Consider the following 27,747-nt stretch of genomic DNA (forward strand, 5'->3'; position numbering starts at 1 on the left):
CACCAAGAATGCTGTGGATCAACACAATTACAGCAGACGTTTCTTTGGCATTTTCAGATATTTTAAAGGAGATCCTGGGCTGGAAAACGCCTGCTCCGAGCCCCCCTCCCCCCAACACACACAACAATACTATCCTTTAAAAACTTGTTGAATTATTCTCTCTGATTGTGCTGCTTTTTCTAGATGTATGATGGTAGCTTCCCACATAGAGAAAGGCATTGATATTGGAAGAAACATGGTCCTGGTGGGATGGGGTACACCCACAAGATATAATGTCACTGTAGGACTCATGTTTCAGGCAGGAAAAAGAAAATAGACTCACTTTCAAATCTTCTTTATACCAGAAAAAGTTTCCCCTGTACTTTTTATTACTGTATGACTGAGTTAGCGCTATAAAAGCAGGTCAGGATTTTTGATACAGACCTGCAGACGTTTGAAGAGATTACTATGAGACTGCAGCAGAGGATATTTGAACCTCAAAGTATTACAGAACAACAAAGACGCTCTGGCCTCCCTTGCTGCTGTCTCTGTTACAGCTCCCCTGCTGTATTTCGGTCAATAAGAGTGCCTGAGGTGAGGTATGTGCCATGGCTGACCCGAGTCCTCCACACAGGACTGTGTGTTTTTGAAGCTCTGAAATCCAGGGATCAGAGTTCCAGAGGTCAGAGTAACTTCGGGAAGCCAAGGGACGGAGGGAAAACAGCAGTGCAGCTTACAGGTCAGGTGAAGAACTGGAAGGAAGGATGACTTTGGCAGCTTCTGGGCTGTGGCTGAGGACAGGGAACAGCAGTTGGGTCTGGGTTTTAGAGCAGACAGGCTGCAAGGATTTGCTTAGGCACAAGTCTTTGTTTAGAGTTGAGAGATCAATAGCCCAATTGTGAGGGGCGTACAGAGGATATACAGGGCAGCTGAGAGCCACCCCTGGCCTGCACTCTCCCCTCTGATTTGGCAGGACTGACTTTAATTAGCTGTGATGACATCAGCTGGTTCCGGCACGTTCCACTGATTCCCACATGTCTCTAGGGTGCCAATTCGGTGTAACACCAGGACGACTTTCTGCAATATTAAAGTCTGTTGACTGTGATATTGACTATAGCAGCTCAGAGGGGGTGAGTAGGGGGTGGGTTGGTGGTGACAGACTGGAAAATACAGGGCCGAACTACAGATGAAGAAAAGTTGCTTGTGACGAGATCTTCCATAAGGGACAGTGTGATGTTGTTCGATACTCAGGATTACATTTTAAAGGGAACAAAGTATAGCGATGCATTGCAGACACATACAGTACCCTGAAGCATTTCTATATGGGCAGGCAAACGCATCTTACTTCAAACCGTAGATCTGAGCAGGGGCTGAGGACCACATACAGCATTCCCTATAAGGACTTTGCATTGACCCGACCTTTTCATTGTTTCATTGATCGTGACACGGTTCACTTCTGAAGTCAAGGAGCTGTTTCTAATAAAACCCTGCCCTGTAGATGAACAGTAATGAGCGGCGCTGAGGGCCTCTGCTCTCTCATCTCAGAGTCGTCACACATTCGAGATGTACTTATATGGCAATCGAGGCTGTCTTGCTTTTGCTCAGGGCTGATTGATAACTTTCAGACACACGCTGGACAAAGTCTAGAGATAACTCAGAAAGCCTCATCCTGTTTGAAGGGGGTTTTGTCATATGCCTGTGTCAGCCTGTAGCCTAAACAACAACAACAAAAAAGCTACCTTTCTCTTTTTGTTCAACTCCCTTCCTCCCTACATCCCCTCTTCAGTCTTTCCACACTGACCAATGTGAGGTAAGTGAGTGTTTACGTGTGTGTGTGTGTGTGTGTGTGTGTGTGTGTGTGTGTGGTGGTAGGGGCTGTATATGTGTGTATACTGAGGGAAGGGGCTGTCTTGTTCTCTCTCTCTCTCTTTCTCTCTCTCTCTGTCCCTCTCTCTTTCTCCACACCCCCTTTTCTGTCCCTCTCTCTCTCTCTCCCTCTCTCTCTCCCTCTCTCTCTCAGCTCCAGAGATCGCACTCCACGCTTTGGCCAAGAGGGACAAACCTATCACGGGTGCTGGCTGCAGAGGAGCAAGGGGAAGGCAGTAGGAGAGACTTACACACGTTGCACACACTCCCTCACACACACACTCCCTCTCGGCAGCCCTGCAACCTAGCTCTCCTCACACCCTCCCACACGCTGCCTCAACACAATGCTCTGCTGGGACCTGTGTGCAGCCCTGATCTTCACTACGATCCTGGTCAGGGCTTTCCCTTCAACCAACATCAAGATCACGCAAGGTGAGTGACAGAGCCACTTGGCACCAGACAGTCTTAGAGTCAGAGAGTCAGATAGCACTTTCTGCTCTCACTGGAGGTTTGGGGAATCAATGTCTTATTTATATTTAATTAGCAAACGATTTCCTTCACCTGTTTAAAAGTTAACTAAACCAGCCATCATGATTTAACATCAGAACTCAGTGGTAGTGCAGGAGGCATTCAGATGTTTCTCCTGTGGGTTTCAGACATGAATTCATTAAGATGTGATGCACAGTATTACAAGTGTTACTTGTGTATTTGACCATGTTTAACCCAGTTTGCAACTGAACATACAGAAGAAACGCCTATCTTGAAAAACAAAACCTGGATTTAGGGGTGGGACTGTTGTGATGTTGTTGTGATTCAGATTATAAATAGGCTGCAATATTAACTGTCAGATTTATTTTGGGATTGTGTTTTTAGTAGCCTACAGTTGTAAAGCTGTATAAGTAAAATAACTGCAGCTACATTAAGGAAAATATATCCTCATATCATTCAAATTGTCTTTGGTTATTATTATTACTATTATTATTATATACTTTAGTAAGTGCATTGAATTGATGTGTTAAAGATAATGAGGAATCCCAAATGAATGACTGAGACCTCTTTGTTGTTTAACATTGTTGTTTAACATGAATTAAAGTAGACACCAAACATGACGAAATGGACACTACACACTGCCAAATCAGTTATTCATGACTGTAACTTCAGCACAGGACTTTCAACTCCCAGAAATACACCCTGTGGGAGGAAGTCAAAGTTGGGAGGACCAAGGAAAATATTATTAATCTGTATGTGCAACCAAGAGAGAGGTGGGACTGGACTGTTTCAGAGGCATGTTTAAACACCGGTCAGAGAGGGGGGATGGTTCTGTGGCAGCGGCCCATTGGCTTGCTAGGAAGCGCTCCACGGTGACCCCCCATCTCGCCCTCTCCCTCCCCAGCTCTGCCCCTGCAGCTGTCTGACCCAAGCCAGCCCGTCTCCTGCCCGCTTTTCTGGACAGAGTTCGAAGGCCACTGCTACCGCTTCTTCCCACTCAATCGCACCTGGGCGGAGGCCGACCTGTACTGCGCTGAGTTCTCCAACGGGCACAAGTCAGCCAAACTCACCTCCATACACAGGTAGGTGGCAGTCAGTGGGCTGTGGTTGTCTATAGTGGTTGCCCATTAGGAGCCATTGTTGAGAACTGTATTCAAGGTTTTGTCATCTGTTTATCAGTGCTTCTCTTGGTATATACTGCGGTAGAAATACAGGGATGAATTCAGCTCTAGGCCACAGGGGTCACAGGGTCTTCTGGTTTTCATTCAGCCCTTTACTCAGCTGTGTAATTGAACTACTTATTTACTTGATGGTACACATTCCCTCCCCTCCACCCCCAGCCTCAAGTCAGTAGGGGCAGTAAACACTCCTGTATAAACAGCAGCAAACAATCCTTACAAACAGACAACTGAGGAGGGATCAATAACGGCATGGTTTTCACTCTGAAGTGTGGGAGTCCTATTCGATTCCTCTATTCACCTGAACTCTATGGTGGAGCAGGCTGTGTAATTAGACACTTGTCTTTATAGCACTGCTTTAAAGTGAGTTCAGGAGGTTACGTTTATAAGTGTTCTGCTGCCAGGGATAAATAAGCTAAAGATGTTTAGTTGAAGTACTGCTTTAGAGAAACTAAGCAAAATTGACCTGCACATGACATCAGGGCTTCTCACTGCGTACCCTTGTCTCATTTCCTCCTTCTCTCTTTCTCCCTCACTCTCACTGTCTTTGTCTCTCTCTCAGCTGGGAGGAGAATGTCTTTGTCTATGATCTGGTGAACAGCCGGATCCCTGGGATTCCCACAGATATCTGGATTGGGCTCCATGATCGCAGACAGGTGATTGCCTATCCATGGAACTGCACATTCCTGTCACAATAAATTCAAGAACCTGTGGCCTTGACATCACTGTTTGAATGTACCCCATGCTATTGGCTCACTGTGTCTCAGTAAAATCCCTAACCTCTAAGTTAGTCCCCCAGTGTTTCTTATTTTAAAAGTCTTAACAGCAATATAATGCAGACTTAACTATTGATAATCACAGAGTACGCTGGGGAGGCCGGAGGGGCTCGTTAAACTTTAAAGCTGTAGTATCAAATGGAAACCTTAGGGCTGTTAAAGTTAATTAGTTCAATATCTGCTAAAGAAAATATATATTAAAAAATCATGAATTTGATGGCTGTTTTAAACAAGTGTTATAGTTCCTGCTCCGGCATTAAGAGAGATTATTATGGGTCTGGCCGCATTGTTTCATTTGACATTTCACACAGGAAAAAAATACCCTGAACAGAAGCCGGGGGGTTTAAGGTGCAATATGTCACTGTGAAAATGATCCTTACAGTTTTATCAGCTTCTTATTTTATCCCTGTCTGGGTTTTAGGCTGAAGTGTTTTATAAGCAGTGGAGGTGCTTGTAGCTTTTCACTTTTCTTTCTTGTCCTGCCAGTCCTGGCCTCCCAAATGAGTTACGCAGACCACTGTACCTGGGACACAGAGATAGCTGCATCTGTTTATGTCCTTTCCTCTGTTTCCTCAGGAGGGCACCCTGGAATGGACCGACGGCTCTTCCTATCAGTACAACTACTGGGATGGAAATCAGCCCGACGATGGAATCCACCGAATCCCAGTGGAGGAGGACTGTGTGGAGATCTGGTACAGGCAGAACAGTGGTGAGACAACCCGCCCATACACAGCTCACATGGCACGTACCAAGCAGGGCTGGCATGCTTTACTGGGCTGAACAGTACAGAAATCCAGGCCCTCGGGCACTTTGACTTGTATTGGTACAACTTGGGAAAGAGTGGGTTATTCACAGGGGGAGTGTGGTATAGCATAGCCAGCTAGAGTACAGTACAAAAAAAGCATGGTCAAGCAAGACTGTATGGAAGACAAACATAGGGCAGGCATGCAGGTATAAATAGAGACAACCCAGGCTAAACAATTTAGTGATCCTTTAACGAAAGGAGACCAAAGTTGTTGAGATAAGACCGTCTGACAGCACATCTCTTTATTCACACAGATTGTGTTTTAGTTTTTTCTGTTTCATTTTGCGAAACAAAAAAGGTGCTGCCAAAAATAAATTTAGAAGAATGTCATGAGGATAATATCCTTAGAGGGAAATCCCAAGTTAAACTATGTCCACACACATAGTTTATCTTGGGATTGAACAGTAATTTTTATTGAAGAAATATGTTTAAAAAAACGTCTCTGTGTCTGGCAGCGTTGAGATCCTGGAACGACAACAGCTGTGACAAGGCCTTTCCCTTCGTCTGCAAAATCCCCACGCTGGAGAATTAACCCACGGACACTCCCTCCTGACGCAACTCGTCACCTGGCCTGCTGTGAGCACACGGACCGAGCATTGTACAGCCCTCCGGTGTGTCCTCTCTGTGACCGGGATACAGACAGTCCCAGCCCTGCTGTCCTCCAGCACCATATGACTCAAGAGACGGCTTCCACCTGTCTCGGCCAGGTCCCTAGATCCTCCGTTTTCATTCGGACCTCACTGTAAAGGAGACACATCACTGTTATTGTTACTACGTTATTGTTAAAGTTTTAGTCTCCTAGTTGTTATGCTGATAGGAAAGATTTATGATGTTTTTCTAAGAAAAGCATGCACGCTTCCTCCCTCACTCCCATTCCCTCTGCGGGCTGCAGGCGTACATCTGCAGTCGTGTTACAAGAACTTGGACTGATGCTGGAACTTCGCAAAGCCACAGGTTTTCTGCCTCTTGGGAACTTGCCTTAGAAATGGCAGTGACATCAGATCATCCCAACAGCTGAACCTACTGCTTGTTTGTCTCTTCCCTCATAGTGCGGTGCTTGTTGTGTTAGCACAGAATGGAGGAACTGGAACTTTTTTTCAATTGTGAAATACAGTTTTAAATCTATGATCTATGTTTGATTCCTTTGATTTCCAGCCTTTGTCTTGATTTGTTTCCATTTCAGCCCTGCAGTGTTAGGATTGATTCTACATTTTGTTTTGCGTTTAGATGCTAGCCGCTTTTATTTTGTAAGGTCGATAGCTGACCTGAGACTAAAGGGCACGCCTTGCAAAATGGTCTTTAAAGTCCAGTGTCTGTGCCTCTCAGCATGGTGTCTGTGAGTCTGTCTCTCCTGATCAATAAGTCAGTGACCCGGCAGGGCAGGGCGTTGTGGATGAGAAAGGCAGAGGGATTCACATGATTTAAGGAATGGCTACCAAATGAAAAGCAGATTAACCTCAGCTAAAAACCTCTGACCTAATGGGATGGGGAGATCCCATTCGCTCCAGTTAGGCCCAAGTGAAGATGCAGTGATTTACAGGTCAGTGTTGACCTAAGAGAGTCAGGTATCAATACTGATGGTGGTACTGCAGGGCACACCAGTCCCCTCACCCTCAGATGGAAATTATAGCCCCTTTTCAATGTATTGCAATTCAGTTGTATTTTCTGAACACAGGCAAACTTTTAAAAATACAGAACGCAGCCCAGTCTGAGCAAACTACGTGGGCCGTGTAGATCCCTTCTATGCCAGTGTACGTGGCACAAGTTCTCCGTCTGCTCCCTGCAGCTAATTTGATCATTCTGAGTGTGCTGCCTAGGGGGTGCGGGTGCTGGGTGAATGATAACCTTTACTGCGATTCTTCATTCCTGGCCAAACTACAGCGGCTGGAGTCACAATTAATTGCCTCTGCCTCTTGCAGTGCAAGGAACGTCATCAGAAGCTGTCTGATATTTCTCTGCCACTTGCCATGCGATGCCGAGCAAAAAGGTCAACCCAACTGCAGCAAATGTCAAAGGCACAATAAGCTTTGCGATTGTGTTTGGCGTGGCCCACAGCGGGGGACTCCGGGGCAAGGGTTAATCTGTTGGTCGGCAGCTGAAGGCTGACATTACATGATGAAGTCAAGGGTTGATGACCCCCCCATCAAGAACACTTGAACATTGAACATGATTTCAATTCAAATGATTTAGTGATCCGTATGTGGAGCTCAAAGTTCAAAGATAGCAATGGAGGTCAGAGATTTTTTTTTCTGTCTTAATAAGAACAACCCCATTCATTTGAGATGTGCTCAGTAAAGAAATCCTGAAGAATGGACAGCCGCCAGGTGGGTCAACAGGAGCAGAGGCCTCATTGTGCAGACAGCTCGAAATTTGCACTTCCAGAATGTGTGTGTGTGTGTGTGTGAATGTATGGGGGTGGGTTGGGAGGCACTGGACTTAACCTGTCACCTCTCTCAACTCACCCATTCCTCAATTATCACTAAAAATGCTTCAGACATACAAACACAACATCTGCACTTAAACAGCTGGGATTCTATATGGATGGCACCAATAGATAGATATTCTTTATTGTCAATAAATATACACTTTACATACTAGACAATATGCCGTGAGGACATACAGAAGCTTCTGACCTAGGGACACACAAGACAGGTTATCTAGTCCACTTGTCTGCATTGCAATGAAAATGGGAATTATTCCAAAGGTAATTAGAACACAGTCAAACTGTTTTGTAGTGAGAAGGGTCCACACATCTGGAACTGGCATCCTTTCCCTGTCTCTCTCCCTCTCTCTCTCTCGTTGCCCAGTGCACAAGGGAACGGGGTTGACGCAGGTTTGTCGAACGGTGGAGAAAATGGTGATGAACTGAGATTCCAGGTGTGGTGGAAGCTTGTGGTAATTCCAGAGACACACGGTTTGGACCACATGACCACAGTGCAGTACAAGTGACAGAGAGCTTACAGTTACTCACAATTACAGAAGGAACAATGATGCCACAAAGCTTATTGAGATGCAGGAGCTGTGCTGTAAACACACTGTCCCTGTCCACCCCCCACACTCCACCAGTGAGAGGGAAACACGGCTGGCTCACGCCTCAGTCCTCTCCTGTCTGGCTGAATCAGTATGGAACGTGGAGTTGTACTTGTGTTTAAAGGGCTTAAATAGACTTCTGGAGGAAACATTAAATCCTTCTTATGAGGATGCTGGCTTTAATATGCCTCAAAGTTTAGAAAAAAATGCAGTTAAGTTAAGTTAAGCTAATTGTTAAAAAAACATTAAAAACAATTCCTACTGAGTTGTATCCAGGTGTTAGCTATAGTGGTAGGATGTCAATACAGGGACTGTTTTCACTATTTAAAAATTATGAAAAACTGCAAACTGCGAGGCATATTGAAACAAGCAGAGATCCTTATAAGAAGGTAATATAATTTCATATTTCCACCAGCAGTCAATATGAGCTCTTTAATACTGTATTAGGACATACTACAGAGTACTTGAAGAATAAATTTTGACAGAAAAATGCTGAAAAACTTAAAAGATACTAAACAGCAGATTTCGTGTCAACACTGTCTCTGATTTTGTTCCCACATGACAAGGAACTAGTGAACAATATCCAGTCAAATCATTATTGCCTAGGCCTATACCGAATCAAAACTTTGAGCGACTTGCAAATCTTATAAAGTACAAACCTGTACCTTATTGCATTTAATTTTATAAATAGTAGAAAGTGGCCTTTCACAATAAACTAGACCGCCATGGTGTACGAGTTTGTAATTTTTGATTCAAGAGTAGGGCACAGTTTTGACTTGGTCCCGGCCCTAGTGTGCTAATACTATTATTTTGGTGGAGGAACAGAGTCGTGTTGCTCACACACAAAAGCAATATTCAGCAGGACAGAAGAGGCAAATTGCACAACAATACAATTTACAGCTTCTCAGTGGTTCTCAACCTTGGTCCTGGAGTTCCCCTGTGTCCTCTGGTATTTTGTTCCAATTGACCTCTGAATCCTTTTGGACCAGGGTAAAGACCTGCCATTCTAATCAACACAACATGTCTCCTACTGTCTACAAGACACAGACAGGAAGGAAGCTTTGTAAAGGGGCTTCCTCCTGCTATCAAAGACCCGTTCTGAGACCACCACTGTTTATCCACAGCACTCACAGGAGGTAAAATTGCTTTGACAATAGAAAAGCATTGGGCTGTTATAGTTCAGACTCACGGTGTGTCCATGTGACCTTCTCCTGATGGTTTCCCACCAGAGGATCCCCACACCTAGGCCCTTGTCACTGACTCTCCCAGCCACAATGCTCCACAGATGCTCGAAGATGTATCGACAGTGATATGGCCAAGAAAAGAGCAGTAGCTGAAGTGGTGGGATATCGTTTTTTTCTCTGAGTTATTAGATGGCAGAGAGTTGGTCCCGAATAGGCCTTGAACCAGGGTTAGGTTGGTTCACAGTCCACAGCTCAGCAAAGATACATGTCAAAGTCCTCAGCAAAAATGTCTTATAGTTATATATATGTACTCTATGTCTATATATATATTTATATATATATATATGTTTTTTTTTTTTTTTTACATATCAAACATTATTAACATCAATTTGTTCAATATAGTCTCCTTGTCGGCAACGTGAAATCATCAATATGTATATATATATATATATATATATATATATATATATATATATATATACCTTGTTAAAAAATAAATACATGAATAAATAAATAATACATAATAGGCATAGTAACATGATTGGTATGACATGTCTTTCACTGCAAACACTTCACTGCATCTATGAAGTGATCTTGATGAATGCTGGCAGAATCCCCTGTCAATCTGCTATACATCCACCAAACACACACGACTCACACCCACTGACAAGCAGAGACACGGCATTGGACTCGGGACTCCCGGACGCTGAGATGGAATAAAGGGGTTACAGAGTCCTAGACAGTAAGCCACAGAAAATGCTTAACAAGAATATAAAATCAAGGCGGAGGCAACTAAAACTAAGAAACCACCGCATTGATTCAGTCCATGGATCCTACGACATTCCAAGCGTTGAGTCTTTTGACAAGTAAACCTCAAAGATCGCTTCAGTTGTCTGACAATGCTGAGGGGTGCCAGATTATCCAGCTATCCCACATATATTGAGGTGTGAGACAGAGGAAAGTGAAAGCAAACCAGCAGTATAACACTATACATATATATGTACATCGCTACATATACTGTACATACACACCTGTTGTACTGTAGATACAACCTCTATACATAAAAAACAGAACGCACAGACAGAATGACACTGATTCCTGTGTGGACACTCGAGTGGAGGGATCAAGGGCTCTCAGGGCTGAAGGATTCTCATAGAGACAGCACTGCAGTCATGACAGACGGACAGAGATCTGCCAACACCGTCTATACAGACAAAAAGACAGACGGACACATGCACACAGGCACCGCATGTCGGGGAGTAAGCCAAGTGGCCAGTTAATTCACCGTGCTGGAGGCAGAAGTGTGTGGAGACAGACGAATAACATCCTCTCTCACTTTCACATTTCTGTTAGTTTAAAGACACATTCTCTTTCACTATAATCTTGCTTTTGGGGTCAGGTAGGGCAGTTTGAATTGCTCAGCTTTAATGAACACAATGCACTCCCTTTGTCGAGGTATGGTTGGCTCTAAGGGTGAAGAATTGAAGAATCTCAATTGGAATGCAATTACACGGTCAGAATGGTAGAGGAGGGGTTAAGGTATTGTCTGAAAATTAGGTGGTGAAAGAATGAAAGTGAGGGAAGGGAGGAAGTCGGGGGAGGATTAGGAAGTAAAACTCAAATGAGAAGCGAGAAACACACTAATATGATTTTAGGTATGATTTCAGATTATTAACATCATATCATCACCCTAAATTGAGTTAATCTGTTGTTTTCTGATTTAACAATAATCAAAGAATACTGTAAACCCCTTAGTGGTCATTCACCACAAAACCAGTTACTTCTGCCGAACACTTAGTGAATAGCATGGGCCAACAGTTGACTCTAGAGCCAGACAACTGTGATTGGCTGGCAGACATCTGTCTCCATAATATCGCAAATATAGTTTTTCTTATCTTTTTATTCACCTCTGCATTGTAAGTACTCTCACTTCCCTATGTCCCTTGCCTCCCGCTGGCATTTTCAGAGATGTTAAAAAGGGCTGTGACATTAACAGGAGTGACAAAGGAAATGCTGCTATGTTGGGAATGGACTAGGCATAACTTTTGAACACCAGTTGTATAACCAGTGGAACATTAACAGACTTTTCATTCTAAGGGTAAGCAAATATTTGTGTTGTTAAAGAGAGATTGTGAAGTGCACCATAACACACATGGAGCTTATTTTCCCTCTCTTTCTCTCTTTCTCTCTCTCACTCTCTCTCTCTCGTGTCCCCCCTTTCACACACTTATTAATTTGGGGCTTATTCTCTCAAACACTCTCGCTCTCTATCTCTCTCATAGCCCCTCCCCTTGCCAGTGGGGTCCCGTGGTGATCACGTGACCTCCAGGGAGGCAGGAGAGACACGGTCACACTCAGCGCGGGATCTCAAGCTGTGCCACTGCTCCACAGGGTTACGCTGAGAGACGAGGAGGCGCCGCCAGTGGCTGGTCTCGGGGGGGCCCGTCGAGAACTGGCCAATCACGATGCGCCCCACAAAGTCGTTGCTGCTCTTCATGTTGTGGCCGTACACTGGCGGAGAGGGAGAGAGAGAGAGAGAGAGAGAGAGAGAGAGAGAGAGGGGAAAGAGGAGTTTACACACTGAAAAATAGGGCAACGTGGGATAGCAAAATACGATATGTACATTGGCCCCTGTTGGAAGACAGCTCTAAAAAGGTAAACAGAAAGAACACTCTTTTAAAAGCCAACTGCTGTGACAGGGAAACTGTAAATTTAATATATATATATATATATATATATATATATATATATATATATGTTTAGATTCAGAATTTGTTTCTGTTTTTTAGCCCCAAAATGTCCACTTCAACAATTCCCGCCTGTGTTGTTTCAGGATGGATGAGACTAAGCCATCCAAAATGTTTTTCACTACAAGACCAGAATGCCCACAGCCCATCTATCACAATAATCAGAGGCTTAAATGCAGATGAAACAGTTAACACCCTGAACTTGCAGTTCGTGTTGGGTGCACCAAATTTTTAATCGGCCAATGGTGCATCATCCCATAGAACTCCAGACCAAAAACCAGCCTATAGGAAGCACCCTGCATTCTGACAGGGTGATTTTACAGGATGTGCTACTTAGGATGCAGTATGTACATTTCTTAAAGGAAACTGCATCACGGTGACATCACGATGACATCACAGTGACATCACCTGAAATAACCAGCATTCTAAAGCACTTAGCTGAAAGGAGTTCTCTTTCTATCTCTCTCCCCCTCTTTTTCTCTGACAGTATAATGCAAATATTTTTTTCTCTATCTACCTCTCCCTCATGAAATCCAATTTAGCTAATGGAGTAAAGGCAGGCTATGAGGCTTTGTTAATTTCATCAGGATGCTTGTAAATAAGATCAATGGCTTTTGTGCATGCTGGCCAAATGTCCCATTCCATTATTTTTATCGGATTCGATCCAGCAGCACCTGTCCCAACGAGGATTCCCTGGCCAGAGCTTGTGTGTAAAAGCCCCCTTGATTTTCTGAGCTGCACCAACACTGGTAGAGCAAGAGTTTAGAAAAAAAATAACATTCTGATCCGAAACTCACACTTAAGCCAGCAGCACATACTGTAGCTACAGTGTAGAAGTCAAGGTCATTTTAAAAGAGGAAGGAAAAAAAAATCCTTCAGCTGTGAGTAATTTTTACATTATATCGCTATACTCTGGCCTGGCATTCTTGCATCATTTACCATACAATAAAACAGTGCTCTCTTGCAAGGAATGTGAAAGGAAAACTATTAAAATAATAACCCTAGCACTCAGCCAAAGACCTGATTAGACATCAATCATTTTAACTGTGCCAAAACTGAGAAAGCACCTTTAACAAGAGGGGACTGGAGTGCCCCTTGACATCTAATTTTAATTCCATTTAACTCTATCTCTCTTCCTCCCCCCCCTCTCTCTCGCTCTCTCTCTCACACACACACACACACACACACACACACACACACACACTTTCTCTCTCTCACTCATTTTGATTACATACAATCTATTGCATGCTGTATACATCTAATATAAAACTCACAGTTTCGTGTTTGTCTGTAAATTTAGGTTTTTTTCAAGTTGGATCCATTGTTTTGGGTTTAGTCACCCTGGGTACAAAGCTAAAAGCTGAGTTTTCTAGTGGGATCCACAACATAACCAAGAACTGCCATGGCTGTTAGTAATGTTATGTAGGTGCTCTGTAATGCCACACAGAAGACATATACCTATCCATCCCTAGCATGTCTGTGGAAAATGGGTTAATCTGATGCTCTTGCAAGGAGTAACTGCAGTGGGGATACCTAAGTTCGGATGATACAGCATATTTCACTGCTCTCCCTCTGATGGCATCTCCTTCCCCTCTCCATCCCTGCCACATTTCTATATAAAGGCGGTCTATCAATTTTTAATGTGATATGAGTCAGGTACAGACGTAAAATGAGAGTATTGTGGTAGACAGCTTGGGTTCAGGAAGGTGATTCGTTGCTGACAAGATCGCCGAGCGTGATGTTGAATATTTTTTTATCACCTCCCCGACCTCGACACCGGCTGATGGAGGAGCGCGTTAATCGGGGGAATAAAAAGAAAATTCGCTGCAGCGTGGAAAAAACAACAAACAACTGTCCTGATGTTTCCCTGGCCTTGTGGCATTTGACTCAAGCCTTCCCTGAATCTGCTCGTGTTAAATCAATAACTGTATGGATCCCAGAAGGGCAGCTTTCATGTAAAAAGCTGCTTCTGCAATAATGACACACAAGGGAACAGTACGGAGGGCACAAAATGAACAACCTCCCTTCCCTCCCTCCACGTGGAGGCCTGTGGAGTTTCAAGGCCCTCTCGGAGCTGCCTGGGAGGTGCCTGAGTCGGTCGTGCTTGGCTGAAAGAACATGACAGATATGAGCCTCACCACATGCTTCATTAGGCCCCACTTCAGCGGCAACAGCCAGGGACATGGCAAGGCTGACAAAGAACCAAGATGAAAATATGAGTTTAAGAATTTCACATTAAGTAAAATTGGAAAAAAAGTAACCTGATACATGCATGCAAACTCCATAATATATATATATATATATATATATATATATATATATATCTGCAGGATTTATAAGCAAAAGTCCCTATGGGTGCAATGGCTCCTTGAGGAATGCTCTATTTCCTGTGGATGAAGTCCTGTCCGATCTCCTCTATGGGATTTGAGCTCCAGTTCACAACTGATTTGTTGGGGCGGAGGCAAGAAGAAACATATAACAAGGTAAGCCCATACAGTACTGCTGAAAAAGACTGAAAGCTTATCCCACAGTGTCTGACAAAGAGCCTCTGCAGCCAGCCAGAGGTCTAGTGGTGGTTCATATTCAGTAAATGCTGTCTCGAAGGGGGAGACAGACTCTCCTCAAACACAGAGAGAATGGATTATGTGAACGCGACCCTGTAGGTGAGGCAGAGACTCTGTGGTTTAATTCAGATCATCACTTTTTAGAAAGTGTGCCAAAACACACATCCTCTAATATAATTTTGAAGTTACAGAGCATATCTACTTTTTGGTTTCCTCTGCTAAACTGGAGCAATACCCTGGGAGTCTCTTTGAGTTGCGTTAGGCATTGAGCAGTGATGTGACACTTCTCCACAGTGGCCTGTCATAGCACCAGTCTGCCAGTGTGACAGAGCGCTCGGTGCCAAGAACGATCGGGCCAATTCTACTCCAACAGATGGGTCTTCAGTCTCTGACATTTTCTCCCACTACTTCCCTAATGATTCAGCTGGATGATTTTAATCTGCCTGAACATTTTACATCTAATCTCCTAACACATGGACAGGTTCTTAAGAAGAGGAGTCAAGATATGAAAAGGAGCAACCCCTCCGAAAAGCACAGTTACTCACGGAGAAAGGTTTTTGGGGAGTTGGGGTCTGTTTCTAGTCAGTGCTCTATGGCCGTGGAATTGCTCTGCAGATGAAAAGCATCAAAACCTATGTCACCTGCTGCAAAAAATACTTGACTGGCCAAATCACAAGACACAGAGACGCAGAGTGAGGGAGAGAGAGGCGCACAGTACAGGAGGGCTGCCAAAAGCCTTTAATTAAAGTGCTCTCTTGTGCAAGATTACGGTGTGTGCAGGCTACTGCCATCTCTGACAGACTGTGCTTTTTTGTTTCAAAGATGCTAACAATCCCTGCCCAGGTCCAGAGCTCCTAGTCTGCAGGGGATGCTGTTCATTGCTTATTGCCTCATCCCAACAGTACATCCATACTGAGGAGATCCCATACTACAAAGAAACGATCTGTATTTTAATCACCCTTCATGTCAATGAGGCAGCCGCACTTCTGGGTTGGGTACAGATTCAGTTTTGTAAACTATTTATGGTTATTGGTTCTGTTATCTAAAAAACCTAAAATCCTCCTCCTGTTTTTGTACTCTGTCATGTCACACGAAAGAATGGTAATTTTGAGAAGTAAGGAGGAAGAGAGGTTCATAAGTTAAAAGTAAAGACTGGTGCAGCGCAATAAGCTGCGAGGCTGAAATATGTGAGTTCTTCTGTGGCACATGGAAAGTGGGATATAATGGAAAAGGGACACCCCATACACAAAATTCAAAAGAGTATTAGATTACTGAAATGGTAAGTGAAATGATACCAACAGATGTAGTTCCAGCCTCCAGAGGCTAGGTTGCAATAGCTCTATCTCCACACTGTACGCAAGATTGGGGTACACTCACCTTGCTCTAATCATTACAGATGAAACATCGGGGTGACTGCATTACCAGTATTGTGTGCGTGGCTATAAAGTTTTATAAACCTTTCTATTATTATTTACAGGTAAGCTGTAATGTAAATCTATATTACATAATTGTGTGGTGTTATTGATTTGTAATTTGGTATCATTAAGTTGTGACTGTTATAAAATAAAACTATCTAATAGGTACGACAGTAAACAATTTTAAAACAGCAAGTGGAGTTTGCATGTAACGATAAGCAACGTGGTTAAATGTATTGAATGTTAATACTATATATATGTGGACATGTTTAGAGGACAGTGCAAGGAAGGTAGAATATAAATCAGAACAGTACTTATAACAACAGGAACAGATGTTATTAAAGAGGGCTGGTCAAATATTATTTTGTTTATTTAACTATGTTTTGGTAAAGCAAAATATATTATAAATAATTTGAATGAAAAGGAATAAAACATGTTATTATTGATTGGAAGGAAAGTATTAGAAAGGGTGATTGAAATAGAAAGTTTAAAAGAAGTGTTTAAGCCTACTGTAATTCGAGACTATTACTAGGTGCATGTGTGTAGATTACAGACTGTTAAATATGAATGAGCCTGGATAAGTGCAAGATTTAGTTTATTCTATTATTATTGACTAAAAGGGGAATGCTAAGATGATATGATTTAAATTTGTTAATTGCAGTAAATAGAAAAGGTTATTATTGAAAATGTTTGCAAGATTGATTTAATAAGAATAAGTTCTAATGGAATTGATAGAGATATATTGATTCGATTTTGGTTGGGATTATTGAAATGTCTGAATATGTTGAAATGTTGACAGAAATGTTACCGGAGCATTTATTATTTGTGATTTTAAAAAATACTGTCTAATCATTACAGATTAAACATCAGGGTGACTGCATTGCCAGTATTGTGTGCGTGGCTATAAAGTTTTATAAACCTTTCATTCTTTATAAACCGATGAATTATTTTCAGTATGTAGCAGAAACTGACAAACCGGAGTGTTACACTTCCATTAGCACGCAACTCTGATAGGTCAGTGATGAATGGATAGCAGTGCCCCATGTTATTCTGGCGCTTCTCTCCACTGAGAACAATTCGGCCTGATGATTTTTATTTATTAAACTGAAACAGTAATGCCGTCATGCACAGAATGAATCTGGGAATCAGGCTGGGTGCTGGAGACATGGCTTTTAATAGGAAAGCAAAAGCCCAGAAGCCTTTCTAAAGAGCTAATAATATGAGGTGTAAATCCACACGGACTGTGACTTATGCCCTTTGAAATTCCATTTTGTTTTGTTAGCTGTGAGGTTCCTTGGTGTTTCTCCTTCAGTGGTTGACTGCTATCATTTTCAACCAAAAAATTGAAAACTGCCTTTAAGACTTTTAAAACGCTAAAAAGCTTAGCATGGTTGCTGTGGGGAAACAGACTGGCACAGAATATAGCAACGCCTGTGTGAAACTCTTATTCTTCTCCTTCTCATTTCCTCATGTTCACCCCTGAAGATTGTCTCCCAACACAGCCTTTCTGGTACAGTTATCTAGGATGTGGAAGAACACTGTGAGCAGAAGCAGTGACAGTCAGAGTCACTGAGGACAGACACAATAGCACATTAAACACAAGAACAGTCAAACAGTAAACTGCATGAACTTCCCATTAACTAGCTGACAATGAGATGGAATTCAATGTGTTACAGTGATGGTCATTGGCAACATAAAGATGTAATATCACCATTTTCCCACAAGGGGCATTATTTCCCATGAAATTTCCAGCACCGATGTTTATTGGTCATGTGATATGACTTAGCCTATCAGAGATGTCATGGTTTCTCTTTGTGAAGCATTGAATACTCATTTAATACTGATCTAGTTTTGATTGACTTATACCCTACCAGCATTGAACCACCATATTGGTAAGTTTTAATGGGTTTATGCCTGTTGAAAGAGAACATATCTCTTGCCTTATTGGTTTCTTTTTTTTTTTGGCAGACCTTAAAGCATTTCCTTTATTTCTCAAATAACTGAAGAACTTTTGTCATCTCTCATTTGAACTTGGATTTTTATGCAGCTATAAGACCATCTGATTAATATTATCTGTTAATAAGCTGTACTGCATCAGTCTATTACATCAGTAATTCCAAGGTCTACTCTTTAACAGGTGGTAAATTTATGGAATGCCGTCATTTTCCACGATTAGTCAATGTAATGTGATCCAATATTAAGCCGCCCGTTTATCCTGTCGGACGCTATGTTAGCTCACAATTTGGAAATGAAATGTTGAATCAAGTGTCCACATGCAAACACAGCTTGATCTGCAGTCCAGTTCAGCACTGATTGGCAGCATTAATTAATGAAGTAAACACTCTTGGCATTTAAATCAAACACTGAGCAATTACTGTAATTGCACAGCAAACCAATAGGCGGTGCACCATGTGTCCCAGCATAAGCAGTGGCTGAGGTGCAGGCAGAACCTTAAGATGCTTTCAGACACTCGTAAAATTACAAAATCGGCCATTTAAAAGGAGTGGAGGACATTTGTTTGTCTTTATTTAGCTTATGATTGACGGACTGTTAATTGAGTTCAAAACCATTCTTGGCTCCAACTGCACTTTAATGATGAACTTGAGAAAACAATTTCCTCTAGTGTTTCTGAGGCAGCTGGAGTGGAACACATGCTGTTTGTTTGTTGTGGTAATGACACAGACACAGACACAGATTTGTTATAGTTTAAGTCTTCAAGACGTTCTGCTCTGTGGCCTTGCTCACTAGAGACCAGACTCATCTGTAATTAGGGTTTGCAGAGCTCCACCCTCAATCACCTGGTGACTAGTATAATACATTGTTTGCCATTATTCTGGTTGACACACACTCAAGGCTATGACAATATTTTTTATTTCTTATGTTCTCTGCAGTTAGACCAGACAAGAAAAATTTAGCAGTTCCACTCCATGCCTTTGCAGAATTATAATCCAAGGAGTAGGCTTCTTAATGGCCCCTTCATTAATTTTTTGACGCAGCAGTTGAAGATCAGTTTAATAATGCAGTGTTAGCTGAAACAAAGGCCTGCATGGGAATGGGACAGTCATGGATGGCCACAGTCCTGCAAGTTTCATAGTTCCCTTTAAAACCTGCTTTAGAAATGAAATTGTCTCAGGCCTACCTGTGAAGACCAGGCTGACATCATGCAAGTCCTCCTGCGTAACCCGGAAGCTGAAGGACTCATTGTAGAAAGGGTCAATGGTTCCCTTCATGCATGAAGTCTTTTTGGTCTTCACCAGCTTCAGACCTGTAACCAGCTGCACCTTCACAAAGGGGTCTGGTGAGGCAAGAACAGGAGAGGGTCAGATCACAGACACAAATGTAAGCAAAGAGCAAGACAAAAGTGTAAACCTTTACTAATCTATTGGAGTCCATAAAATGATCCTGTGATGAAAAAAAATCCACTGTGTATAGTCTGGCTTTTGTCTCAATGCCTTGCTAGTTACCTGAGCCCTGACTCATGTCAGTCTGCAGCAGCTGTTTGGCACGGATGATGTCCACGTTGAGTCTTCCCGCACTAGGCAAGTAGTTCAGGGACAGGAGCAATTCACCCAGTTCCACCTCGTTCTGGGAAACAGCAGGGAAAGACAGTTTACAACCATTAACTCGGTAGGACAAAGGAAAGAGATCTCAATAGAGATCTGTTGGTTAATTTTAACTTTTGAAAACATATACATTCTGCAGTTTGTTTTGCATCGATACAGCTCAAACAGTTACATTTGCCAGCTGGACAGGATGCTATGCAATTGTTGCAATTTAGAAAAATATTTAATCTGATCTTGGATCTTGGATCTTGGCTGTTCATATCTAGACATATATATTTTAAAGATAAATATAGCAGGGTGTGAACATTACTGGATAAATGCACAATTTTCTGACAAAGAAACATGTTGACTTTTTCATTTATAACCCTATTCCACAAATATGTTACTAGACTTAAGCCCTGACTGAACCAAACCCTGGGGATTCTCTGCCTTCCATTTCGTCTTGCTCATTCCAAAGTGCTAATTTCCCAGGAAGAAATTACTCATGTTTTTTTTTATTTTCGTTGTGAGTGATGTCATTTGTCACAGAGGCCCAGTGCACTGGCAAGAGAGGACTCTGAGCAGAGAACAGCCCTCTATATTAACAGCCAGCAGGCACACAGCTCCCTGCACAGCTTACATCCACCTCCTCTTCAGCCACTCAGAATAGAGCTGTTCACTCTTCCCTTGGCACATCCACCATCACTGAGAGTCCTAGAGTGCGCCAACTACATCTACAGCTTTGATCTTCAAGGGCTGTAACATCCTGTGTTTTTTCTATCTACTCAGGCTCTTTACTATGTAACAAAATACTGTACCTGGGCGCTGGGTACCAGAGCCTTCCACCAGTGCCCACCCTTGACCAAATCCACTTCACTCAGAGGCATGGCCACCTTGCCAATGACGCAGTGGCGTGAGAACTTGTCAAAGTCAACGACAGAGAGCAGCAGGGTGCGGCGCTGGGTCTCCAGGAAGGGGAGGTCAAAAGTGAAGCGCTCCTCGAAGACAGGGTTCTGTGTCTTGCGCTTGACACCGGTCTGCCGTGAGTTCTTGTGATCGGGCAGCAGGCTCATCTTCACATAGGGGTTGGAGTGTGCCATGTCCTGCCGGGCACCATCACAGGACAGGGGCGGGGGCAGGTCTCGGGCCTCGATGACCCTGACGCTCAGGTGGTTGTGGATGAGGTCATACTGGGTGCTGAAGTGCAGCATGCCCAGCTGATAGCGAGACAGGATCTCCTCGTCCGTCAGGGAGTCCACATCGTCACTGCTGGAGTCCACAGAGTATAGCCGTGGCTCAAACTTGCGGAAGTAATCGTCTGATGCCACATAGGGCTTCCTCAGCACTGAGGGCTGCACCGCCTCTTTCTTGGAGCCGATGGCCCAGAACTCAATGGGCTTGATGTCAAGCAGGGGGGAACTGGGCCTCCGCACCTCCAGACCTCAAAAGAAAACAGAGAGAGAAAGAATGGGTCAGACCTGAGGTAGGATTTCTGAGATTTCAGGACACTGTGAAACAATGCTCTGCTGAAAATACACAGGGGATTGGGCGTTAAGGGTTTGGTTCTTTTGATAAGAGCAACGGAAACATCTATGAGGCAGCTGCAATATAGGGAACAGCACTGCATACTGCAAAAAGCAGAAATTCAGAAACTGTGTTTCAACCCAGTGCAGGTGTGAGCTTCAGCCAGCCTTTGACTTATGTAAGAAGACTGACTAACAATTAATGAAACAATTAAACAGTTGGCTGTGCCTCAATCCTCTGCTGGAACGGATTGTAAGGTCTGACACCTTCCTCTCCCCGTTAAGATTAGAGCTGAGGGAGCACTACTGGCCGACGGACAAGGGAGGGAGCAGGACTCAGGTGGAGCTGCAGGCCTGCAGACTCACTGGACAGTCGTCGGGCGAGGCTGTAGGTGGAGCGAGACGTGTCAGAACTGGAGCGGCGGTGGTCAGGGGAGCTGTCCTGAGGCGTGGCGGGAGGCTCACTGGCTGCCACGTCAGAATCGCCTTCTTTGTCTTCATTACAGTCGTTGACACTGTGGAGACAGAGAGGACAGGTCCACACACTCCCGTGAGGCATTCCTGAACTCCAGTCTTCTTTTGTACCATTTAACAAAATAGACTGGACAAATCAGGGATGCAGAAACGATATGCCACCACGCATGCGGAGTAGAGAAGCTTTTGTAGCTCAACGCAGAGCAGCAGCTTTCTCAATAAACACTCGCCCTGCCTGTGGCTGCAGACTAAGTGCAGGCCTCTATGCAGCTGCTGTCAATCTCCCAATCAATAAATCCAAAGCCTTATTTAATCAAGCGCTCTAATCAAATCAAATGCATGCGGTGGCATTTAAAGAAGAGAAAGCTTCCAAGAAAATTGGATAATTATTTTTTTCTAACGTGTGGTGAACTATACAGGCTAAAAGCACTTTCAAAGGAGCCAGTTGGAGGCCAAAATTCAGAAGGAAGCATCTTTCAAAGTTGACAGTTGAATTGTACTTCATACCAATAAGTAATAACTGACACCTATTAAGAATGCAATACTATATTTGTCTTTACAGTCCCTTAAGGAGTGACTATGCAGAGGTTAACCATTTCAAGCTTAACTACCCAAACATGTGCCTTAGATTTGGTCTGAAAAAGCACAAAATAAAATGCTCTAAATTTCAAAAGCTCATGACATAGTTCTGTGGATTTAAATATATATATACTGTGTCTGATTGGTGATTTTAGAAGAACAATATTATAATAATATTTGATTGTTAACAGTTTATGTAAACCTCACATTCTGAACAGGATTTCTACGAGGAAGCCTCCTCCACCCTAAGCACCTCCTGGGACCTTCAAGGACCCCTTGTGTCCATGGCTACAGCTCTCCGGGAACAAAGACTGTTGTCACAACAGCAGAGCAATCTGAAACACATGGCATCATGAGCCTTTTTACAAGTTGCATGGTGCTACTCTCTATGGGATATGAAAACTCAGAAACTGTCAGAGGAGCCAAATCCAAAAACCAAAGTCAGGGTGGAGAATCAACATCTGCAGTGCCAGAAACTCCAAACACATCTGAGAGCTAATCTAGGGAAAGAGTGACACTAGGGGGATACTGCTCAAGAAACTGACAGTGGGCTAGTATAGGATTGGTCTTCTTCTGACTAGAACATTTTCACCCCTTCAACAGGAGTCAGAAATAGGGAAGGAAGTGTATTGTAATGTATTGTATTGTAAGCTGTGTCTTCATTCAATTGATGTTTTCAAATGGGTCTGGCCCAGCCCAATAAAGCAGTGACTAAAGGACACAGAGATACCTGATATGACCTGTGTTTGGATAGGTAGCAACCCAGCCTGACTCTGCCAATCTATGACTTGACCTTTTTTAACAAACGTGTCATAGCAGAAGGACCTTTGGCCTTCCTCACTATTAAAATAGGCTGCCCCCCCATTTCTTGTCGTACTGCCCTGGCTGGGTATCCACAGTCTGTCTGGTAGGAGGGAGTAGTGGAATGTGAACTGTCCTCTCAGTCGCAGCAGAACTCAAGATGGGGTCTGGGTCACAGTTATTGAATATCTTTACTTATTGGACACAGCTGGGACTGTGAGCATTGCGAGAACATTGAATTAGTGTTCTGGAAGAATGGCTCATTATCTAGGGTTTTCTATTTTTTCCCCCTCCCGATCCCCTCACCGTTATAATTGGCAAAACCCAAACAAGCGTTGCAGATAACTTGAAAAACTGTTTACCGACTGCTTTACATGTTTATCCTCAGCTCGGTAATAAACATGAGATGGCCTGCAAATCCCTGCTCTGACTATGCAAATAATGCCATGCCTCAGGAATCCATTAATGGTTCAGCTGAAGGCACAGTGCAGTTTTGGGAAATAATGTTTCATTATAAAAGATACAGAACAGCGTGTGCTTGCTCTCTGTCATAGCATGTCTAATCCCTGAGTGCCGGCAGGAATAAACAAAAGATGGTGACAGTATTTAGAATTTAGATTGCAGAGTTGAAGCAGCATAGGGATGAGTGGAAGATAACGTCCCCCAATGAACCCCCACCCCTACCCCCCCTCCTCTTGTCATTAGAAACTCACAGCAGCCCCGGCAGCTTTGCCATTTACAAAAGTGTCTCATTAGGAGTTTGAAAAGCCTGCACTGCTTCTGGCTTCCAACACGGACTGATTAACACGCCCCTGCCGCAGGCAGTGACTCACGCGCCACACACACGACCCTGTCACTCCACACGGGAGCTCCTGTTTAAGTGCTGGACAACAGGAAAACTGCACAGCCACTTGGGGTGCAGTTCATATGCCCTGAGTGGCATACAGATCGACCATGGTACTCTTCTCACACTCAAATGCTCTGGAATTGGACTCCTTCACAGCCTGGCAATGCTGCGTTGTTTTTGGTAAATCCAGTAATTTTCAGATCATGACAAACAAAATCACTGAATCGCCCTTCTTTGAATGGGTGACTTGCTTTGGGTATCACTAAATATGGGTGGCTCATCTTACTGGGAGATGTAGGGTGAGTCACAGAGATGCACGGATTGGAGCTCTCCAGTACTGAAGCTAGACACCCCTGTTCATCCAGAGATATTCACTCCTTGGGGTGGAGGGCAGTCATCTTGCGGGTGTTATTGGTGACTTATAGATTGAGTGAAGGAGACTTGAGGAAGAACAGGGGTACTCACAGCCAGGATGGGGTTTGAGCAGGGAAGGGCCCCAGGATCTCCACCTCTTCATCGCTCGTCTGACAGCAACTACACTCCAAGCACGACTGCCAACATGCCTGGCAGGTCCACCGGCACAGCAGGAAATTGGACAATCTGGACAGGAGACCCTGGACACAAGGTGGGAGAAGCAGAGAAATTATAAAAATCTAAAATTGAGCAATCATAACCTAGCTTTGTTTGTCTATCATTGGCCCCCACCTCCCCCTTCATATAAATGCTGTATAATTATTGTGGCCTACTAAAGCATTGAAATCAGAACCACCGAATTCTCTGAAGTATTAGTTTAATTCGTTTTACTTGTTAAAGTGGTATGTAATGTTTACCATAGCTCTTCGCCCGGCGCCCCAGTGTGATAAATCCACAGTCTGACATTCAGCTGTTTGTCTAAAAATGAACAGCTTGCCATGGTTTTTAAAGAAGTCAAACTTAGCAGTGTGCTGAAGTCATCGAGAGCACAGCCTTACAATGCTTGTTGGAATTTCAGCAGAAACACAATGAAGAATAAAGCTGGGGGTCAGCCTTATTGAGCCATTGGACACAGCTGCTTTGTGTCCACAGACCTCCTGCTGCTGACTGCTATTCCCACTGTACAAGTGCTACAAAACAACACTGAATACTCCCTTGGCTGTGGGGTTGACATTGCCTAATACTCTCGCTTCTTTGCTCTTCAGAGACAAAATGCAATGCACTGTGTTCATTAAATTGTAATAGATTAAATTATTATAAAAGGCCAGGACTGACATTATGTAAACTGTGTTACATTGTGCCTCGGGGAGACTCAAAATCCTCTTTATTGTTGTTAACAATTTTATCACTTTTTGCTTGTGATCTGTGAGATTGTCTCCCTGTTGCAGTGCACATTATTGGTCATAATAATAATTTCCCTCAGAAAAAAACAATTTGTGTTTCATGACTGGAAACTTGCCTCCACGTCACCCTTCCTTAAAATCTGCTTCCTCTGTGTTGTCTTTTTCCAAGTTCATCTCACAGCTATAGCAGTTAGTGAGCATGGCAGATTTTGTAGGATTATACTCCCGGCATTTTCCGATAATATCTGCGAGGGCTGGCGGTATCTGTTTTAGTCAAGGCGGCAGGAACACCCAGAGCTCTGTTTTTATGGTTTCCGATCACAATGCCACCCAACAGTGAAATTGCTATGCGACGTGATTAAAACTGCAAAGTGGGAAACCAGTTTTCAGGAATAATAAATCTGGATTCTGTGCTGAAAATCTCATGCAAAAATTCTTTCTGCAGGATTTTCAAAACAGGCCGAAAACAACAAGCATATCGTGATTTCTAAAAAGCCAAACAGGGGTTGTGGAATACAGGGTGTTGCGTGTCCCCTTGTTGCCATGAATATGATCAATCAATGTTTGTGTCCTCAACTCCCAGGGGGAGAGTGTTGCAGCTTGACAGCAAGAGGAGAGGGGTCAGCCAGTCCCAGCTCTGACATCACTTCTGGTCCAGATGAAGTCAGCTGGAATCCCATCTTTGAACTGGGCAGCCGACTCAAAGTTCTAGAATTAAGTCATGTCTCCATTTGAGTCAATACGAGCACGTTCAGGGACTCAATATTTATGCAAATTAGTTTCTGCTAGGCTGCCTAAGGCTTTGCTATTCCCCCTGTGATGATATCTAGTAAACAGGATGAATCATCCACTCTTCTGGTGACAGCCGGCCCTAAACAGACATTCCCACCCCCTTCCTATCTGCTCTGGCTGGGCTGCAGTCAGAGACAAGAAGACTCTTTAATTTTGGTGTTTTCTTATAATTGTGTATCTTTTCTCCCCGTCCCTTTTTTGCACACTCCAGTCTAATTGCATGTCTAAATAAAGTGAACAAATGAAAACAGACAGGCATGTAAAGATAATCAATAAGGATCGATTGGAATTTACCATCAGAATTAGTTTTTAAATTGAGATTTTAATTTTTAATGGCACGCCGTAGGTTGCGCCCAGTGAGAAAAGGAAGAAGAACCTGGCGATGGGAAAACACATTCAATATTGATGCAGTTACCGCATCAAGACGTATGAAAACACAAAAATGTTGGTTGTGGGTGGCGGCTGGGGACTGTCACATTTCTGGGATGACGAAACACTGAACACGTGAAGTTGAACCTAAAATACCATCATCATATTAATAAAGAAAGCTGAAAATGTATTTAATGGCATTACGCTTTAATAGAAATGTGTGAGACATTTTCCTTAAGGCACAAACTCTCTCTAGTACTGAAATAATAATACAAACTACTAATACATAATCATCACATTCATGGGCTTCTAAAATAACAGTGTTGGCAGTTAGTGTCCTGTGACTGTTCATCTCCACTCACCTCATTGATGGGTTCCAACTGTCCTTTTTGACAGGCGCAGAGGAGCAGAGTCAGGGCCGGGGGAGGAATGAGAAAGACAGTTTAGTGAGAGTCAGGGAGGAGCGCGGCAGGACTGGCACCATGGGCACCAATATGGCTCATTGCGCTGACATGACACCAAGCACACACACTCTCACACAAGCCACGGAGGACCACAGCCCAGTCAATTTTCAGCCTAGAGTCACAGTGGGCGAGATGTGCAGGGAGAGCCAAGCACTAGGTCCCAGGCACCTCTGCATTCACCTCATCTCTTCAGCTGCTTTCTGTGTTTTCCTCCTCCACACTCAGCGGCGTGGTTGTTGCTGACACCGCCAACACCTACGCCGCCCTATGTGGGTGCTCTTCTGCTTACCAATAAGGGCCATAAATTCCTAGCGAATACCACATTAACAACACCTGTCCTTTGATCCCTGACCCTAAGTCTGTGTTTTTCTGTGAGTTTCTGATGCTCATGGGCAGTTTGTTGCATAAATTTGAGGCAAGAAAGCAGCAAGAGCAGGCAAGGTATGACTATATGAGTTAATAATGCCTTCTCTGTTGTTTGTTTTGGAAAGAGGTTCAATAAATGACTTTGGGGGAAAAAAACAACCACATGCAGGATACAGAATACATATACATCATTCAATGTATTGAAAGAATACCACAATATACATCGCAAGCTTAGATTGAAGCTCTACAGTGTGATTTCATTAGTGATAATATACCAAAATAATAATGATGATAATGATAATAATAATAATAATTCAGCTTTTCTTATTCTTTTGGAACAAACATGCAGACAGCGCACGAAAAGGAAAGGCACAGCCGCCCTTCCGAGACCTGCAGCTCCGTCCGATGAATCTGCACTGCAACGTCTGCAGCCTCACCAGGAGATGAAGGCTGTGTGTGACACTGTGTTGTTTTCCAGTCTCCTCCGAGTCTCTCTATTCTCTCCCTCAGCAGCCCCCACCCCCACTCCTGCTACCCAGTCCGGGCTCACGGCTCGTGGCCTGCACATCAGCCGCCCAATGTTATCTTTGCAATTAGCTGTTGCTGTAACCACGGTAACACCGGTCGGAACGCCGACATCT

At 43.5% G+C, this 27,747-nt stretch overlaps 2 protein-coding genes across 2 annotated transcripts; one reads left to right on the forward strand and one right to left on the reverse strand.

Annotated features, from left to right (window-relative positions):
• The first annotated feature begins 1,668 nt into the window (after nt 1-1,668).
• clec19a (C-type lectin domain containing 19A) lies at nt 1,669-6,218 on the forward strand. Its single transcript, XM_066689747.1, has 6 exons — nt 1,669-1,789; nt 2,000-2,277; nt 3,239-3,416; nt 4,075-4,168; nt 4,865-4,997; nt 5,549-6,218. The coding sequence occupies exons 2-6, from the start codon at nt 2,190-2,192 to the stop codon at nt 5,623-5,625; spliced, it is 570 nt and encodes a 189-aa protein (XP_066545844.1). The 5' UTR covers nt 1,669-1,789; nt 2,000-2,189; the 3' UTR covers nt 5,626-6,218.
• Nucleotides 6,219-9,806: 3,588 nt separating this feature from the next.
• Nucleotides 9,807-26,779, reverse strand: syt17 (synaptotagmin XVII). Its single transcript, XM_066689912.1, has 8 exons — nt 26,758-26,779; nt 26,639-26,661; nt 24,265-24,413; nt 21,465-21,613; nt 20,394-21,016; nt 19,498-19,618; nt 19,173-19,328; nt 9,807-11,818 (listed from the first exon to the last, which is right to left on the reverse strand). Exons 1-8 carry the CDS (start codon nt 26,777-26,779, stop codon nt 11,622-11,624), a joined length of 1,440 nt encoding a protein of 479 aa, XP_066546009.1. The 3' UTR covers nt 9,807-11,621.
• Between the last annotated feature and the right edge of the window lie 968 nt (nt 26,780-27,747).

Source organism: Amia ocellicauda, chromosome 17 (assembly GCF_036373705.1).
Source record: "Amia ocellicauda isolate fAmiCal2 chromosome 17, fAmiCal2.hap1, whole genome shotgun sequence".
Classification (NCBI taxonomy): domain Eukaryota; kingdom Metazoa; phylum Chordata; class Actinopteri; order Amiiformes; family Amiidae; genus Amia; species Amia ocellicauda.

Bases quoted from the DNA above. Each gene is read 5' to 3' on its own strand.
- clec19a (XM_066689747.1), top strand. From the start codon at position 2,190: ATGCTCTGCTGGGACCTGTGTGCAGCCCTGATCTTCACTACGATCCTG. The intron at 3,417-4,074 runs GTAGGTGGCAGT...TCTCTCTCTCAG, and splicing joins AAACTCACCTCCATACACAG to CTGGGAGGAGAATGTCTTTG. The intron at 4,169-4,864 runs GTGATTGCCTAT...CTGTTTCCTCAG, and splicing joins GGCTCCATGATCGCAGACAG to GAGGGCACCCTGGAATGGAC.
- syt17 (XM_066689912.1), bottom strand. From the start codon at position 26,779: ATGAGCCATATTGGTGCCCATG. The intron at 21,017-21,464 runs GTGAGTCTGCAG...TTTTCTTTTGAG, and splicing joins CCTCGCCCGACGACTGTCCA to GTCTGGAGGTGCGGAGGCCC. The intron at 19,619-20,393 runs GTACAGTATTTT...GCTGTTTCCCAG, and splicing joins CTCTGGTACCCAGCGCCCAG to AACGAGGTGGAACTGGGTGA.